The following is a 19,240-nucleotide window of genomic DNA, read 5'->3' as shown; positions in this document are numbered from 1 at the left end:
TAGTGAAGAGTTTAGTCGGCACGAGTCCGACGTAGTCCATTAAACACAATCCTGGCTCGCACCAAACACATGATTAATATTCTTAGTAAGCCAGTCCAATCCAATGATACTTAGTGAGTGCAAACAAACACACCCTGGTTTTCTTTGCTATTAGTTTTTTTTTTTATACACCGATATGTTTAAAGTAAGGGAGGAGAGAAATTAATGAGTTTCAAACTCGTCATCTATGTGATTTAGACCTAAAACTTTTCATTTATAAGTGAAAATGAATATTATTAAGCTGTAAAATCTTTAGCTAAAAACACAAAAAAAAAAAAAAAAAAAATAGAGGATACTCTGGAGCATTCTATACTCCAAAGCATCTATTTTCACCTCATGTATACTTTATTTTTCTTTTCTAATCATTGGATTAAACAAATCAAAAGAAAATTAAGAAGTAGACGCGTGTCCAAATGAGCAAACCACATAGTACTAAAACACAATTAACCTTCTCTTTATTCTAATTGTTAGGCAATTAAACGAGAATACGATTAAACTTGATGGTTGAATAAATTTAGGATCAATTTCAGTATTTAACCATTGAATGCAATAAAATATAAATTTTAGTGTGTACCCTAAAGGCCCAGGATAAAAAATTTGGGACATTGGATTTCATTCTAACAATTTTGAGAATTCTTCGGTGCACGTTAAAAGTGCACATTTAAGTTTAACATCTGAATAAGAATCATTACATCCCGTTAAATTTAAAATTGAACGGCTTTCATTCACATGTGTACTTTATGTTCAAGAATGGATAGAGAATCCTTGGAATCTTTTCTACACGTTTGTAGTAGAATTTATGACTTATTTAAGTATGCTTTGAATTCTCTTTCATGCATTTCATGGAATGGAGGGTCTGAGATTCATTGTTTTCATTGAGATTTTAAGGGATTTTGATTCTTTTAATGAATTTAGGGATATTCAAAGATTTTAAGTTATGATCTGAAATTCAATGTATATTCAATCAAGATTTTAAGATAGTTTATTAAAATCCTTAGAAATCTGGGTGTATTCAATTAAGATTTTAAGGAAGTTTATAACATTCCAGGTGTGATCTATTAGAATTTGAAAAAGTTGAGGAATTAGAGGAAATTAGAAATATTTCATAGTGTATTTTAAGAATCCACAAATCTCATCTCTCCCCATGAGATTTCAAGTCAAAATTTTACATTGAATCTCTACAAATAAATTAAACTCTTTAATAATTCATGAATTTATAAATCTATTGAAATCCTTCAAATTCCCAGTTGAATATACCCCCTTATTGTCGTCATGCATAAAATGAATAGAGAAAATTATGTCGAGTTTTCGATAGAATTAACTTGTTATATAATGACCCTTATGTCATCATGCATAAAATGTCATTGTTACCTTCCTAGTATAAGGGCTCGTTTGAAAGTACTTTTAAAATGACTGAAAACGCTTTTAGTAAAATTCATTTTGGATTCCAAAAGCACTTTAAGTGTTTTTTGGAAAAAACACCAAATATGTGATTCTTGCAGGAAGCACATAAAGTGATTTTTTAGGATCCATTTGAATTTTTACTAAGGATTGGTTTTAAAAACATTTTGACTAAAAACGCATTCAGTCATTTTAAAAGCACTTCCAAATAAGCCCTAAGTCAGCACTGTCCACCGGACATAAGGATCCCCATCCCTATTTTTTAAAGGAATGAAATTTTCATTCCCACTCCTATGTTGGCATTTTGAACCAAACAACAATGGAATGCATATTCTTAAAATATAGCTCCATTCCATTAATCATGCCAACTAAGCGTCACAATATGGTAATTTCGTGTTTGTATATGAATCACAATGAGTTTTTTTTTATTTTTTAATATCTTTATTAAATGCATTACAAATTGTGTTTTTCCTTAACATATCTTTTATTTGTCACAACTAAGATTCTATAATTTCATCATGTTTCTAAAATTTAAGAACTATTGATGCCTTTGGTATCAGGGAGTGCTAGCAGCCTTCTCAAATTCATAGTAGAGATTTACAATCAAATCCACATAACAGAAATTAACTGAATTAAGACAATGTGGAAGTTAATTTTGAGTTTTATATTGTAAAATGATGACTTTTGAGTTTCAGGAAGGGCAAAATGGAATAAAAGTCGAGTTTCAAGGGGCAAAATGGAGCGAATTTTAAGTTTCAGATAGGGAAGTTGCAAACTTTTAGTTATAGGGGGCAAAATGAGACTAAAATTGAGTTTTATGGGACGTGGCTAAAAATAACCTTAAATTTATCACCCCCCCCCCCCCCCCATGCTACATGTATTCCATGAGCACATAAAACTAAAAAATTAATTTTTTTGCTGACAAAAAATTTTTAATGGGTAAATTACACTGTATTTCCTCAGGTTTGGGTTCTATTACAATCGCATGCAACATCTTCAAAACATTTTACTTTCATACCTCACCTACTATTTTATTTCAATATAGTACCTCTGTTACATTTTACATTCATTGATCCGTTAAGAGCTGACGTGGCAGCCATTGTTGTGCCACATGGAAAAAAATAATTTTTTATTTATTTAAAATATTATAATAATTTATCCTTTTAAAAATAATAATAATAATAAATAATAAATAAATAAACCCAAATTGAAACCTACCTCCACGCAACCCCCCACCCTTGCAAACAAACCCAGAAACCTTCCCCCCGGACCCACCTCCCTCTCCTCCCATCACCACCGTAGCCCTTCCCCATCACCATCGCAGCCCCCAAACCACTCCTCCCTCTTCACCTTCCCCACCCACCTTCTCCCTCCTCCACTCTCTCCTCCACTATTTAAATTAAAAATAAAAATAAAAAACCAAACAAACCCAGAAACCCATCTTCTCCCTTCCCTCTCGACCCCTATCACTTTCACAGAGCCCAAACCCCCTCCAGCTCCGATGCTCTTCACCGCCACCATGTCCAACCTTCTCCTCCTCACACTCCTTCTCTACTTACTCGCCGCAATGGGGCCCACTTCGACCACCCTCCTTTCTCTCTCCCCAGAGACCCACTCTCTTCAACGCTTGTTCAGGCCCAATCGGGACTCCCAAACCCCGTCACATAACCCTTCACATCAAATCTGAAACAAACCCACTAACTCATAAACCAAATCAGAAAGACGCTAAAAAAAATTGCAAGTAAATGAAAAATAACGAGAAAGAGATGTCGGAGATAGCGAAGAAAAGGGAGGCAAAGGGTTGAGTGTCGATAAAGGGAAGGGGCTGAGGGAAGGGAAGGAGTAGTAGGGCTCTATAAAATGGTTCGAATAGAAGGATTTGGGTTCTGGTTCGGCGGTGGGTCTCGGCTAGGGAAGGGGAGATGAAGAGAGTGGAGGAGGAAGAAGGTGGGTCAGGAAGGTGAAGAGGGTGGAGTGGTCTAGGGGTTGCGATGGTGATGGGGAAGGGCTACGGTGGTGATGGGAGGAGAGGGAGGTGGGTCCAGGGGGGGAAGGTTTCTAGGTTTGTTTGCAGGGGTGGGGGGTTGCACAGAGATGGGCTTCAATTTGGTTTTTTAAATGAATAAAAAAAAAAAAAAAATTTTGCCACGTGCCACACATTTGGCAGCCACGTTAGCTTTTAACGGATCAATGGATGGAAAATGTAACGGATGTACTATATTGAAATAAAATAGTAGTTGAGGTATGAAAGTAAAATGTTTTGAAGTTGTTGTATGCGATTGTATTAGACCCCAAACCGGAGGAGGTACAGTGTAATTTACCCATGTTTAATTGTACTAACAAAGAAATAAAAGCAGGAAAAGTTTAATATATAATTCTGAGTGTTAATAGAGTATACGTGACATGAAAGGAAGTAAAAAAGTTGTTAGCATTTCTCTTGGTATTAGTTTTAGCTATGGAATTGACTTTTTTTTTTTTTTTTTAATTACAATGTCCAATTGATAATACCTCTTCTTCCTCCAGTCAATGGTTAAGCTTGCTGCTCAATAAATTTTAAATTTCCCTCTCAAATGCATGTGTCAAGAATGTAAGCTTAAAGACTATTGAATTAAGAATAATTTGTAATATTGATAGCAACAAAATAACAATAAAAGTTAATGGAAGACAGCCAGACATGCGGGTCCAATTGAACACCCACATTAAGATTGCAAATCTTTTCCTTGGCAGACCAATATTTAAGCCTAGTCTAAAAGCCACCGTAAGAAATGATCCTTGTCTCTTTGACTATTTTAGGGTTTCCAAAAACCCTAGATACATGCTTCTTCTAGGTTTACAGAAACATGAACAAAAAGAAAAACAATCCGAACTGTTTGGTAATCTGTTTACAAATCTAGATTATGTTCTTAAATATATAGTCATGTAAATCCATCCTAAAAAGAAAACCAAGTGATCTCTATGATTACAAAATCCTTAAAAAAAACCTTTTGCTGCATTTTGAAGAATTGACACGAATTCTCTAAATTCCCAACTAACTAGTAATTAATCTTCCAGTACACTCGAAGTCATGTTGTTAATTCTCACTTCCTAAATATTATTTGAATAAAAATAGGTTGAGTAATACGTTTGAAGATAAAACTATATTGATAACTAGTCTCTCTAACATGTATTGTAGCAAACTCACGCGCTCGAGACATGTTATCATAAGTGCTTCATGCAATGTATATTTTCCGTATGTATGCTTCCAAAAGTCTATCAAACCGTCTTTGATGGATTTTTGATAAAATAGTTACGAGCAAATCAAGCTTATAGTAATAAGTTACATAAAGAAGGTTGGCGTACCTAATTAAATTGGCACAGAGTAATCTAATAAAATATTTTTCATCTAACTTCTCTCTTTACGTATGATAATTATCTGCAGAGATCGATATACATTGTTGATCTATCCAATTTAAAATCGATAAAACAAGACCGTTCATATGAATCATATATTGGTTCTGGTTCAAATATACTTGTATGAATGTGAGTCTGCACGAGCATAGATTCTGCAGAGAGGTCAAGAGACCGATAGAACTAATTAATAAGTCTCACTTTGGTTTTTGTCATGATTATAACAGGTTCGCGTGCTGTTGTCAGTTGAATTTTATTTATTTATTTACTATCTGTATATGTTTTGCGTGTTATGGTACTGGAGGGGGAGAAACCACGTACGGCATCAAATTAAACAACGTTATTTTTGGAGAGGACACTGCATGTGTATGAGAGCACAGGGGAATTGGACTTACAGAGTCATTAATTGGCAGAGGAAAATGGCAAGAACAATTATTGTACTAAAATAAGAAAAATGGAAAGGAAAAAAGAGACTGAGATTTTCATAACATAGATGAGCAGGCAGGCAGGCAGCTGATAGGGATAGTTGCCCATCGATGGATCCATGCGTGGGCGGCAGCTAACATGCTGCTGCTGTATACATGCTGGGAAATTTCCCCTTGCCGGTCAAGCTAAAGATGTACATTTTTTTATGTAATGAATCTAGATGTACATTATGTGTGTGTATTTTTGGAGTAAGACAACACTTAATAGAGACTTTATGAGACTTGGGATTGCCAAACAATAACGTGATACATAAAAGATTTTGGGTTCCCCACTCGTTTTTTTATTGATTCATGTTAGAATTCGCTTAATTTTATCATCATATTGTATCAAAACATACAATAATACAATGTCAGAACAAACAATACATGTATTTTCGTATCACTTAATATAGATGTTGTGTACACTTTCCCTATTTTGTGACACAACACGAAGTAATCAAAAGGGTTACCAGTGTAATCCCTTGAAGAACAAGTCTGGACTCCACTAGGAAATTGAGAGAAATTCCAAAGGGTTTTATTTGATTACATTGAAACAACCAAAGACTTTAAATAAACTGATTACAACTCAAGTGACTCAAGTAATTAAAATGACATAATCAAACGGCAACTCAAGGGTTTGATTTTTATTACTAAAATTAAAATGCAATTTTGAAAGTCTAACGACTTAGGATGACCTTAAACACAACGGGCTCATGATATACCATAAGTCTTGTTATGCTCACAATTAATTTAAAAAAATAACATATAATTACCCGCCCAATCCTAATACCAAAATATTTCTCATTGCCTATTCTAGCTCCATATCAGTTGAATCCAATATTTCTCAGTTTTAATTCTTGTTTTCCAGAATTTGAAAATTTTATTTTCTTTATACTTCTTTGTCGGAATTGACCCATATTTTGTCCTACATCAAACTCCTCCACTTGAAAGGAACTCGACCTCGAGCTCTCCTTGAAATGATCTTGATAGCTAGTAGACAACTCTTTTGTTAAGCAAATAAATTCCACTTAGGTGGAATAATCATGAAATTAATTTCGTAAAAAAGATTAAAATATGACAATCAATAATCAAAATATGTTTCTTTCCCCAGTTTTCTTGTTTGGCCAACAATGAAATTTAACTCCAATTTATTAGATTGTTGATTCTCCAAAGTCAAAACAATTTTGGAATCATTCATACCTTAAATTTCTTGAGTCTCCACTTGTGAATTGTCATGTCTCAGAAGATCTTCTTCAACAAGATTCTCAACAAGCAAAATTACTTGTTTTTTTTCTTCCACATTGACCTCCACCTTTTCTTGGCGTAATGAAATATCAGTCTCCACCACTTTAGCTTGTTTTCTATTGATTTCTTGACCCATCCTTTCCAAATAAAATTTGTAGAAATTGGAAAATAATTGCTTAACAATTAGTCGTTTCAACCAACGCTAAGCTTTGATAGGATTTTTTTCCTTGTTTTCACCTAGACTCTTGCATTTGATCCCACCATAAATGCACATCACCATCTAAACAAGAAGCAACCATCTTCACCATTTCCCTTTCCGAAACTGTATTTTGAAAAGTTTCTCTATATCCTCAACCCACAAGAGAAAACCTTCAATGTAATCACTTCCCAGGAAAATAGAAATATCTTCAAAATCAACTAGATGAGGTTGGCTCGGGGCAATTCCCTCTACGCACATCGCATCTATTGCCAAAACGTCGCGATCAACGTCGCTTCTTCCATAATCGATTGTCATTAGAATGGGGCAAATCCATGCTCTGATACAAATTGACGCAATCAAAGGGGTTAGCAACGTAATCCTTGAAGGAAAAGTATGGAATCCACCATAGAATTGAGAGAAATCCCAAAGTGTTGTATTTGATTAATTCTTGAAATGATTCAAATGACTCAAGTAATTAAAACGACATTAATCTGACAACAACTAAAATGTCTGATTTTTATTATGGAAATTAAAATGTTGTTTTGGAAGTTTAAACGACTTCAAATGGCCTTAAAAACGACGGGTTCATGGTATGGCACAAGTCTTGTTATTTTCAAAAATGACATATTACACACCTAATTTTGACACCAAAATATTTCTCGCTGCCTATTATCTCTCTATATCGATTGAATCGAATATTTCTCAACTTTAATTCTTGTTTTACAGAATTTGAAAGATCTTATTTTCTTTATACTTCTTCGTTGGAATTGACCCATATCTATCCTACATCACTTTGTGTGTATAATTATTGTATGTTTTATGCATGGTGTAATAAGTTTTTAATACTTTACATGTTTGTAGTCTACAAATAGAATGTAGCCCAACTTCTTTAAAGACATGTAAAGTTGATAAATTTCCGATGCTAGAGTTTCTTCACATCCCTCACACAATCCTCATGTGAGGAAAGTTTATAAGTCTAATATGTAGACAAAACAAAATGAGTGACTCAGAGCATTCATATATAGGGCAAATTCTCTAATACCATGAAAAAATTGAGGTTCCTCCCAATCAGTGATATGATGAGGAGCTCAGGTTCTTATAAATGGTAACAAAGTATGAGAATTGCAGAAAAAGAATGGTTGTAGAGAAAAGCTTTAAGGAAGAAGAGAAAGGATCAAAGAAATGAATACAATCCTTTACTATTGATGAACTTGAATCAATTATAAACTAACTCATTTCAGACTTATATAGAGCTAGAGAGAGACTCAGCTCCTACGCTAACCAATACAACTAACATCCAGACTTTTAACCAAGTCTAACAACCTTCTAAATAATTTTTGATGACTCAGCAATATTACACTTCAATGATGACATGGCAGAGTGAACTATATTCAACATTGCTTGCTAAACCCAAGTGCAGGTGTCACGTAGCAGTATAAACTCAAAGTCTTGAGTGTTGTATTCCTCAAAGAGCGTTGAAAAAGAATGCAGAATTATCAAGACTGAAATAAAGAATGATATCGAATGAGATGTAACTTATAGAAGAAAAGTTCAACAATTAAAAACACTAAAGCGTTAGGGTTCCACCTGCATACAACTATGCAATTTCACTATTTTGATTCCTTTTTATAACTCAACTAAGATACCAACAACAAGTGATCTCAACCGGAAAATATAGCAATTAAGTTTTCCTCATATAAAACTTCTTGAAAAGTGATTTTCATTGTAGATAATCAAAACAAAACGCCCATTCAATTTCTTATAGAAGTAATCCCAAATATAATTTGTACCTGCGGCAACAAAATATTAAGAAATTACTCCGTCCAAATCATACCAATCTACTAATTTATTCAATTCACTAAAAGCATGAATGTGAAACAAAACTATAGGGAAAACATGATTAAACTTATGAATCATAACCAACATTCATCAATTCGAAAATAGAATAAATAAGAAATTCCATTGAAAATCCACAATGTAAAATTGACATTAAAACTCTGAAATAGAATCGAAATAATAAACTACATACTTGTAATATAGGTTCCCCCCCTAGCTTTAGCTAGGGAGAATAGTTCTCCATAAACTAAATAGAAAAAGAAAAGTCTAAAATTATGAAAGAGCCGGGCCCCTTTGGAAAACAATCAAATGGAGATTATATGAGCTACTGCCGCAACCAACCTCCCTTCGTATTCTTCTTGAATAATGGTCATTGATAAGCCCGTTATTAATATGTTAATGCCAATCCCCATAACCCTGTGAATAATGGTCATTGATAAGCCTTAATGCCATATTGAAATGGTAATGGCTGGCCGTTTGTTTTTCTTCTTCTTTGCCTTCTCCTTTCTTCATTTCTTTTCGGTAACTAACATAGAATTAATCACCAATTTATTGTCTTGTGCCTCACCCTTTAATTGCCTTGCAACATTCTCATAGTCTTGCACATTAACATTAATATAACATCAGTCAAAAATTAAAACAAATTAGATATAAAACCTATTTGACCAGTTATACGTGATAAAGCACAAATTTGATAAATTACTAGAGAAAAACATGTAACGGGTATAATCAAAGCGCATTAGACATGCACTTTTGAGCAATTATCAAACATCCCCTTTCAATCTCAACTGGGATTTGCCAGCTTGAGATTGTAACAATGTCGAATAAAAGATGGATTGTGTAATCCATTTGTCAATATATCTGCAGTTTGATCATCAGTTGGAATGTACAACACCTCCAAGTCTCCTTGTTGAACCATTTCTTTCACAAAATGCTAGTCTGTGTCAAGATGTTTTATTCTTGAATGAAACACTGGATTTGCACTTAGTGCAATGGCTAACATATTATCACAATGAATACTTGGTGGATTTGTTAAAAACACACCTAAATCCTTTACAATATTCTTCACCTAATCAATATCAGCAGTTGTGTGTGCTAGAGCCTTGTACTCAGCCTCAGTGGAGCTTCAAGACACTAAGTTTTGTTTCTTAGATTGCCATGAAATAGGATTGTTTCCTAGAAACACCACATATCCAGTTACAGATCTTTTGGTATTCAAGTCAGCTGCCCAGTTAGAATCCGAAAATGCATTTAACCGAGGCAATGTATTTGCAGAATATAGAACACTACTGTCTATTGATCCTTGAAGGTACCCAAGGATTCTTTTAATAGCTCCAAAATGAAACTCAGTAAGGGAAGACATGAACTGGCAAACTGTATTCACTGCATAGGCTATGTCTGGCCTGGTGAAAGTCAAATACTGCAAAGACCCTACAATACTCATGTACAAAGTGGGATCAGTCAACAAAATACCCTAAACCAACTTTATGAGTATTGGCAGGTTTACAGGACTCTAAACCAGCTTTATGTATCATAACCTTGATATATTTGGATTGGTTAACAAATATATCCCCATTCTCCTTATACTTTATTTGTAATTCTAGAAAATAGGTGAGTTGTCCCATGTCTTTCAAATCAAACACCTCAGATAGCTAATCCTTTGTATCTTCACAGAATTTGAACCGGTTAAAATTATGTCATCAACATATAACAAAAGTATGATCATATCTGGTCCATCTTTCTTTACAAACAAACTAGTATCAGAAGTTGAAGCATAGAAACCCAATTCTCCTAAATAGCTTGTAAATTTTGAATTCCAAGCTCTTGGAGCTTGCTTCAATCCATATAACGATTTCACTAGCTTGCAAACATGTGTAGGATGAGATGCATCTATAAATCACTGGGGTTGCTTCATATATACCTCTTCTTGTAAATCACCGTGAAGAAAAGAATTTTTAATATCTCATTGTCTCAAACCCCAATGATTTATAGCTGCTAAGGCTAGAACAATCCTAATGGTAGTGTGTCTTACAACTGGAATGTATCCAAGTAATCAATTCCATGTTCTTGGGAAAAGCCATGAGCTACAAGCCTTGCTTTATACGTTGAGACACTCCCATCTGGGTTTTTCTTCACTGTATATACCCATTTGCTTCCAACTATAGCCCTATCCTTGGGAGATGGAACCAAAACCCTAGTTCCTTGAGCTCTAAGAGAATTATACTCCTCCTGCATAGCTTCTTACCAATGTTGTATAGTAGTTGCCTTTCTAAAAGATGAGGGTTCTAGCATATCCAAAATTTCAAACACAAAAGAATAGCCTCCAGTAAAAGAATCTTCCTCAATGATTTGTAATGAACTAAGCTTTGGAAACAAAGCAACTAGTGCATTGTAGTTCTTCCTTTCAATAGTGCCACTTTTTAATCTAGTGACCATGGGGTGATTGGATATAGTGCCACTTTTTGAATGTAAATATTCTCAATCATTTGAACTACAAGCCTCTTTAATATTCATTGGTTGTTTCAAACCAAATGGAACATTGCATCAATAGCATGTTTACTTAGCTTAAACGAAAAATGAATATGCAATAAATAACCTCGGGTTAATCAAATAATTGATTTTTTAGGCATGGCATACCAAAATCTAACACATTTGTTTCATTCTTACAAACGCTTTGTAAGTAATATGGAGCTTTCCTCTCCTAATCATAAGAAGAGAGTAAACAACGATTGAAATTCAACAATCAACCACTCACTTGTGAAAAATGATATGTGACTTTGTGAACTCTCAACTTTGTACAAAGACATTTCTTTCCTCTAAACTTCAATAGTAGCCAATAATATAAATTATATACAATACAACAAAATGGCTCTTCATAAACAGAAAGTAGAAAATGCCATTTGCTTCGACCATTTGTTAACTTTTGCTTTCTCTCCTAACTCCAAGCCTCCACAACAAAATCATACATCTCAACATTGCAAACCCGTAAGTAGACGCACCTTTTAATGCTTGATCATCTACCAACCCTCCCAAAGAAGTGTTCTATTTGCAAGCACCCTTGGGACTGTACACTGTTTGTTTTAGACCCCGACTTGAACCGCTTTGTCCCCGGTGCATTCTCCTTGTTATCCTGCAAAAGTAAACATATCTACATGCTTAACATTTCTAACAACATCGAGTGAATCACTCTTGAGTAGGTACAAATATTTCGAGATGTGAAAATTTTTGTCCATGGGCAAAAAGGATCAAACAACTCAATTTGAAAGGAAACTTGATAAGAGTACCAAAAATCAAAATGACAACAAATAGAATGAAAACAAGCACATGAACCCACCACTGTTGAATGATTCAGTGATCTAAGAACTTTGATTCTGCCACCTCTTCCGTCAGCTCCTACAGCAATCAAATTACCAGAATCTGCACTTGGGTTTTGCCTTGATTCTGATCCCTTGTTCAGACCCCGCTTGCACCATTTACCTAAAAACCTGTTTGTTCCATCAGGCCCAAGCAAGCCACCAGAAAAACATACATCCCCTGTATTTTGAAGATAAATAACAAAAACAAAATTAAATCCTCATCTACTACATCTTCAGAAAAATGTTACTCATTTCATGATATCTTTGCACAGTAAACTCAAAAAACTGCATCAATACCTGTTCCGGGAAGTGGTTGTGGCACAGGAGACTCCTTTCTAATGTTAAACATGGGTTGATCTTGTTCAACATCATCAAGAATCACAACATCGGCAGCAGAAGTCCTGGCAGTATCGTTACAAGTAGGAGTTTCTTTCCTGGTATTAGAAACTGCATCTGACCTCAACCGAGTGCACTTCTGGTTAACAACATCCTCATAGGTTGGTTCTTTCAATTTGGGATTTGAAAGTCCACGCTTAGCTGTAGAATGTTTTGAAGCATCTTTATCTCCTAAAGAGTAGGCATCTCTTACTTTATCATGAACAGTGTTTATTGTACCATCTTTAGTACAGCTTAAATCCATATGGTCAGTGAAGTTTGAGTTTTCTGTTTTCCTATGACACAATAGATCATTTTCCAATTTTTCAATTCTATCCAACTTACGAATGGCTGCATACGGATGTTTTCTTTGAACTTCTGATGAATTGTTGACAGACACTGAATTAGTGTTACATCTTTCACCATTCTGCATAATTCCTTCACCCCAAGTTGTCTTTGAAGCTTTTAAAGCCCTCAAAACTTCATTATCTTTTACTTCGACAACCGTCTCCATTTCTTGTACCCTCGTCTGATAATGGCCAAAAAAATCACTAAATCAAGTTCCTCTCATGGACTGAAATTCAATCAAGATCATCCCATCACAAACTTACCTTCATTTTTTTAATCTTTTCTTTAGCCTCCTGCTCCAGTTTTTTGCTTTCACGAGCTTCTCGTGCAAGACCATTGTATTTGTTTATCAATTCTTTGTAATTCCTATTAGAAGCATGCACAGCAAATAATGCAAATTAAAACATCAGAGAGAAAAAAGTATACGAGGATGAAATGCAAGGTGACCGCTGTTTAATTTTACTTGAGACAGAAACACTCAAGGAAATGCTCCATCCATAAACGTTAAAGTAAATTTCAAGATGTATGGCTGACCTTTTACTCATCTCCAAGGACTTTCTTAGAATATCTATCGTGTCTTTGGTGTTGGCTCCATTACCAAGAGTGGAAAGCTTTGAAACCTCATCTTCATCCAGATCTAGATCAGATACCCTATAATTGCAAACCACGTAACCATTTTAGGAACAGAAAAGAGACCAAGTACTTAAGAGACTCGATTGCCTAAACTAGCCTTGGGCGTTGGCGAAAGTGGTGAAGCATGTGTAGGGTTGAGTAAGTCATGTGCAAATCATTCCGAATAACAAAATGGTAATGACCACTTGAAAATACAGCTCATAGTGAAGATTTCCTCACAGTTTGAATGCTGCAAGCTCTTTGGCCAATGCCATGTTTCTTTCTTGCAACCTCAAACGCTCCATAGTCGATTTATCAAGAGCCTATGAAAAAGTTGAACAAAACTTCATCAAAATTTATTTCTTATTAATCACTCATCCCTACAAAATATATACTTAACTAAGAACTAAAGTTAATAGTTTACCTCAGTTTTCATCATAAGCTGCAGCTGCATGTATGCTTGTTGTTTTAAGGCTTCATTTTTCAAGACCACTTCTTTCTGTGCCACCTCCTTACATTGACAAAGCTGACAGAAATATCTCCTCATGAGAACCACATCAATAAGAAACAAAGCTTCTATACTGCACAAAATATATCACTGAAGATCCAGAGTCCAAGTATTTCTATCATCCCTGACCTTTCATCAGCAAAGAAAATAAACCATACCTTCATAACCTTCAATTCGATTACCAAAGAATTTAAATCACCGCTCCTATGCAAGGTTCCTCTTTCTCTACGAAAATACCAGAAACTAAAATATCAAACCTTCTCTATATTCTACCTTTTCCAACAATATCGTCTAAAATATTCCTTCCGATTATGGATTATGTTTCGATTGTTATAAATACCTCCATTAAGCAAACTATCCTATCGAATCACAGAAAACTGCCAAGTTATGAATCATCAAACATTCAAATTCAACTCTCTAACTGATATTATAATTTTTGTGATTTATTTCTTTACTTCAATTCCAAAAAGTAATCGAAAAACCAACCTAAATGTGTTACCATTTCAAGTAGTAGGAGACCAATTAACCAAAGTCCTAATCCAAATCTTTATTTGATTTCCCCCAATTTCTTACACACCCAACAAAGCACAATGACAATCCAATACCTCCTCTTTGAGCTCCTTAAGCTCCTTCCCCTGAAGATCGAAAGCCAAACGAATTCCCAGCTCCGCCACCTCCAACCTTTTCACCTCTCGACGCAACACCTGGGGATCTTCCTCGCATTTGCTAATCGGCCTCTGAGTCGCATCCGCCGCGTCCCCCACCGACTGAAAATAAAGCCGGCCGGCATCCTTTTGCTTGCAATTTTGTTTGCACACCGGGCAAGTGTACTTCTTCGTCCTCGCAGAGTACTCGAACCACTGTTGCAGGCTAGGGTTTCACACCCAAGACGTCGCCGTATTAAACATCAATTTCCGAACAAATGCATACATTGAGATTAAACAAACATACACAAATTGAATACATATATACATGTAGAGAGAGCGAGAGAGAAAAGAGAGGGGAGAGAGAGAAAGATAGACCATAGCTCGTGGAAGACATGGCCGCAGATGGAGATGGATTGGAGATCCTCAGAAGTGGGCTTGAGGTCTTCGTAGCAGATTGAGCAGATTGTTTTGGTGAAATTGTTGGAATCTGCATCGGCCATCTCTCTGGTCTCTAATCTAGGGTTTCGGATTTGACATTTATTTGTGTCATGGTTTTGGAGGGCCGTGCGTGGAGCCAACTGAGCGGGAAGAAGATGGAATTGGAGGGAGAGGGAAAATCAAATGCAAAATTTGCAAATTACGAGAGCATTAATTCTAGTCTAATTACAACTTATTGTTTGTTCAGTGTCTTTCAATTCTATTTCAGGCTGGTTTAATTGTGCGTGTTTAACTCAGATGAGTTTCCGTTGTCATTCTAATTTCCTAAGATTTGAAGCGTCAAATTATAATGGTCAAATTAAAGGTCGTGGTTGATGTGGTAATTTAAAATCTTATGTCATTTTATACTTCTTCAACTGAATTGTTAAATCTTATTTTTTTATTAAAATAAAACTTTAAATAGTTGTTATTACAAAAAAAAATTTGTTGAACTAAATTTTTTACTAATTGAAATATTAGTTGAATAAGAAACTCACCATTAAAATTAATTAAAAATAAATTTTGAACAGCCCGAAGGTAGGAACCATGTCGAAAACTGGGGTAGGATTCCCCAGTCCAAGAATAGCATTATAGCCATTGTACGAACCAATTGTTCCCTCGTAACTGCATCAATGCCTTTCACATTCTGCATTGATGTCAAATTTGTAATGTGTTTTCTCTTAAAACATCCGATGCCTAGGTTATACTTTTAAAATATCCACGAGTACGAATTTTTTTGGTGAAGGTCATTAAACTCAACATATTGAAGTTTTTAGGTATTTACTGGCTTGTTCCTCATGTGTTTCATCATGTTAGTCTTTAGTTCAATTACTGACGGATACATGCTCTTCGGAGATTTAGATTGAATTAAATCACAATATCTGAAAAACTTACTTCATGCTTACTAAGTGATCTAACTTTAAAGATGATTGAGCTCCCTATTTTAAAGGTGTGCTATCTTCAAACTGTACTGTATTCTCTTTACTTATTGCAAGTTTCATTACACGTCTTTTTCTATTCTCAACACTTAAGAGAGGTGAGCAAATATATTTTTTATGAGGTTTGTGAACTTTAATCCTTCAAGAAGATTAAAATTATATAAAAACCTGGTGTTAGATTGAATATTGATTTTAGTCCCTTAATGTGCACTTAATTCAAATTCATATCATATTTTTGTTTTTATATTTAATAGATAACTTATTTAATGTTATTACATTAAATTTTAAATTTATTATTATACACATTTTAATTACTTAATTTTATTTAACTTTCTCTAATTAGTGTACCTAAACATCTGTATCATAATATATTTTACTAAATTAGTGTACCGAAATGCCTGTTCCTAAATATATTGTAGTGAATTAGTGACATATAAGAAAATATGTAAAAACATAAGTGCGCCGAAAATATGTAAAAACATTAGTGACACAATATTTGACAAGGAAAGCTAAACACTTAAGACTAGACTTTACAATCTCCCCTTTTGGCTTTCCTTGACAAAATACCCCAAGAGATATGTAATTTGAAGAACACAAAAATTAGATATGCAATGCAATTCTCAATGGACAAATCTTCAAGGGCATACACAAACATTGACAATGAGATTAACACAAGCTCATAATCATGCAGTGACGTGTCAAGGTATGGGAGAAAGGATTTGTGAAAGCCATCTTAAAATCATAGATCAGAGCACTTAACCAAAAAGATATGTCAATTTTAACCAACTTTTAAAAATTCATTGACCTTAAGAGACAACACTTCTTACATAATATAAACAAAGGACATGATGCACAAAATAAGGCAAAAGCCTTGAATGAAGGGAACACATTATGTGAGACTTTGAGTGAGACACCAATCAAGTGAAGCCAGGGTCATTTGAGATAAGGTGTAAGAACTTGCTTCAGTTGCAGATCATAAGGAATTCGAACAACTGCTTCAAATACAGTGCCATGAAGTATCACTTGTGGAACCTCGATATCCACGAGTTTATTAGCTAAATGGCCATTGGCACATACAATATGATCAATCACTTCTCGTGGATTTTCATAACCTGCTGTGCAAAAATGGGATATACATTTGAAAGGAATGCCTGGGTTAGTATACATATTATGAGCAATACGGAAATGGATCGAGTAATCTCTTTCTTTATCCAAGAAAAGGTATTTTCAGTTCGCATGATCCAATCATTGATCCAAAAACTTTCTACAATAAAATTAGGTAGGTCACTATTATAGTCCCTTGTCTATAATTTTGCTATTTACTTAAATATTAGATATAAGTAATTTTACTGGAATATTGGAGGAATCCCTCGTGTAGGAAAAATAGGACTATTCGGAGAAGCTGGAGTGGGTAAAACAGTACTCATTATGGAATTGATCAACAACATTGCCAAAGCTCATGGGGGTGTATCCGTATTTGGCGGAGTAGGTGAACATACTCATGAAGGAAATGATCTTTACATGGAAATGAAAGAATCTGGAGTAATTAATGAACAAAATATTAGAGAATCAAAAGTAGCTCTAGTCTACGGTCAGATGAATGAATCACTAGGAGCTCATATGAGAGTAAGTTTAACTGCCCTAACTATAATGGAATATTTCCGAGATGTTAGTGAACAAGAAGTACTTCTATTTATCGACAATATCTTCCGTTTTGTTCAAGCAGGATCCAAAGTATCCGCTTTATTAGGTAGAATGTCTTCCACTGTGGGTTATCAACCCACCCTTAGTACTGAAATGGGTACTTTACAAGAAAGAATTACTTCTACCAAAGAGAGGTCTGTAACTTCTATTCAAGCAGTTTATGTACCTGCGGATTTATGAACCACCATTCTAAACTACGAAAAGATTGATGTATGACCTAAGAAATGGAATTTGAGACATTGAAACACCCCATGACATTGCATAAAAGGATACTTTTGAAGAGAATTTCCCTTGAGCTATGATAACATATTTCTTGAAGTAAACCCCCCTTTGTTGTTTTCGATGTTCCTATACTCCTTTTTTTTTTTTTTTTTCTTTTGGGGAGACACAAAAAGAAATAAGGGAAATGACACTTGGTTTAGATTACAGAGTAAGTAGAGTCACTACCAATCACATAGAACCAAAGCAAGTCTTAACACAAAAATCACCTCAAGGTTTGGATGATGGAAACATGATTTTTTTAGAGGCTATCAAGACAATAGGGAGAACTTTTGACATCATAGTGAATAATTATCCAAGGATAATCCAAAAAATATCATGAATGTATAACAATTAAGATAAACATATAAAGGGACAAAACATAGGTATCTGATGAGCATTCTTTGTTGCCTGAACAATGCCACCTTGATATAAAGCCAATCATTTAAATCATTCAAGAGTTTAAAGTACGTGCATCTCCATGATCTGTTGAATATCAAACTCCCACAAACTCCCCAGAATCCAATGACAAATCCAAGCCCCAAAGTCACATAAAATCCAGGTGTTATAACCGACAAAAAATGGCTTCACAACCAAGTGAACCATCTATATGGGATTGGTGAAATCGGGCAAGTATGGTCCCCAATGCAAAGGCGGTCTTGCTTAGTTGTGTGAGTGGACATATAAATGACATGATGTTTTAAGTTGACACAAGCTTTTCTCGTAAAACCATAGCTAATAAACCGTTTGCATTGGGCTTTCTACGACTTTTGGGATGATACATGCCTGAGTCTCCGCTGATATTCAGTGACAAAGTGATCTGAAAATATTTGTAGGGATGGCTATGGTCCATGTTACATTTATAGTCTGATTAGCCCAAACAGGGAAGGAAAGGTAGAAAAATATTACAGACCCAACAAGCCCATCAACAACAATATTTTGTTCACATCTCTTTTACGTATGTCAAGAAAAAGATAAAAGTGCTCTATTTAATGCGAGATTTTTTAAAATATATGATATGTTTGCCTAGCATACGGGTCGTGTCTATTAAGTTCGTGTCATTTTCGTGTAACACCTGTTATCTTAACGAGTTATGTCATGTCACACCTGTTATTTTAACGAGTCCTTAACAGGTCGGGTCATGTCACACCTGTTATATATATTTTTTATGAGGTTTTTGAACTTTAATCCTTCAAGAAGATTAAAATTATATAAAAACTCGGTGTTAGATTGAATATTAATTTTAATCCCTTAATGTGTACTTAATTCAAATTCATATCATATATATATTTTTTATATTTAATAGATAACTTATTTAATGTTATTACATTAAAATTAAAATTTATTATTATACACATTTTAATTCCTTAATTTTAGTTAACTTTCTCTAATTAGTGTACCTAAACGTCTGTATCATAATATATTTTACTAAATTAGTGTACCAAA

At 34.6% G+C, this 19,240-nt stretch overlaps 2 protein-coding genes across 2 annotated transcripts; both read right to left on the bottom strand.

Annotated features, from left to right (window-relative positions):
* Positions 1 to 9,697: 9,697 nt before the first annotated feature.
* On the bottom strand, positions 9,698 to 10,806 carry LOC137719796 (uncharacterized mitochondrial protein AtMg00810-like). The gene is made up of 2 exons (XM_068458814.1): positions 10,604 to 10,806; positions 9,698 to 9,974 (listed from the first exon to the last, which is right to left on the bottom strand). The coding sequence occupies exons 1-2, from the start codon at positions 10,804 to 10,806 to the stop codon at positions 9,698 to 9,700; spliced, it is 480 nt and encodes a 159-aa protein (XP_068314915.1).
* A 689-nt stretch (positions 10,807 to 11,495) lies between these two features.
* Positions 11,496 to 15,128, bottom strand: LOC137721318 (uncharacterized). The gene is made up of 9 exons (XM_068460418.1): positions 14,793 to 15,128; positions 14,376 to 14,640; positions 13,687 to 13,788; positions 13,503 to 13,585; positions 13,185 to 13,301; positions 12,914 to 13,016; positions 12,225 to 12,831; positions 11,906 to 12,105; positions 11,496 to 11,701 (listed from the first exon to the last, which is right to left on the bottom strand). Exons 1-9 carry the CDS (start codon positions 14,915 to 14,917, stop codon positions 11,585 to 11,587), a joined length of 1,719 nt encoding a protein of 572 aa, XP_068316519.1. The 5' UTR covers positions 14,918 to 15,128; the 3' UTR covers positions 11,496 to 11,584.
* Between the last annotated feature and the right edge of the window lie 4,112 nt (positions 15,129 to 19,240).

Source organism: Pyrus communis, chromosome 16, assembly GCF_963583255.1.
Source record: "Pyrus communis chromosome 16, drPyrComm1.1, whole genome shotgun sequence".
NCBI lineage: Eukaryota > Viridiplantae > Streptophyta > Magnoliopsida > Rosales > Rosaceae > Pyrus > Pyrus communis.
Note: the sequence above shows the minus strand (reverse complement) of the source record. Positions and strands in the feature narration are given on the sequence as shown.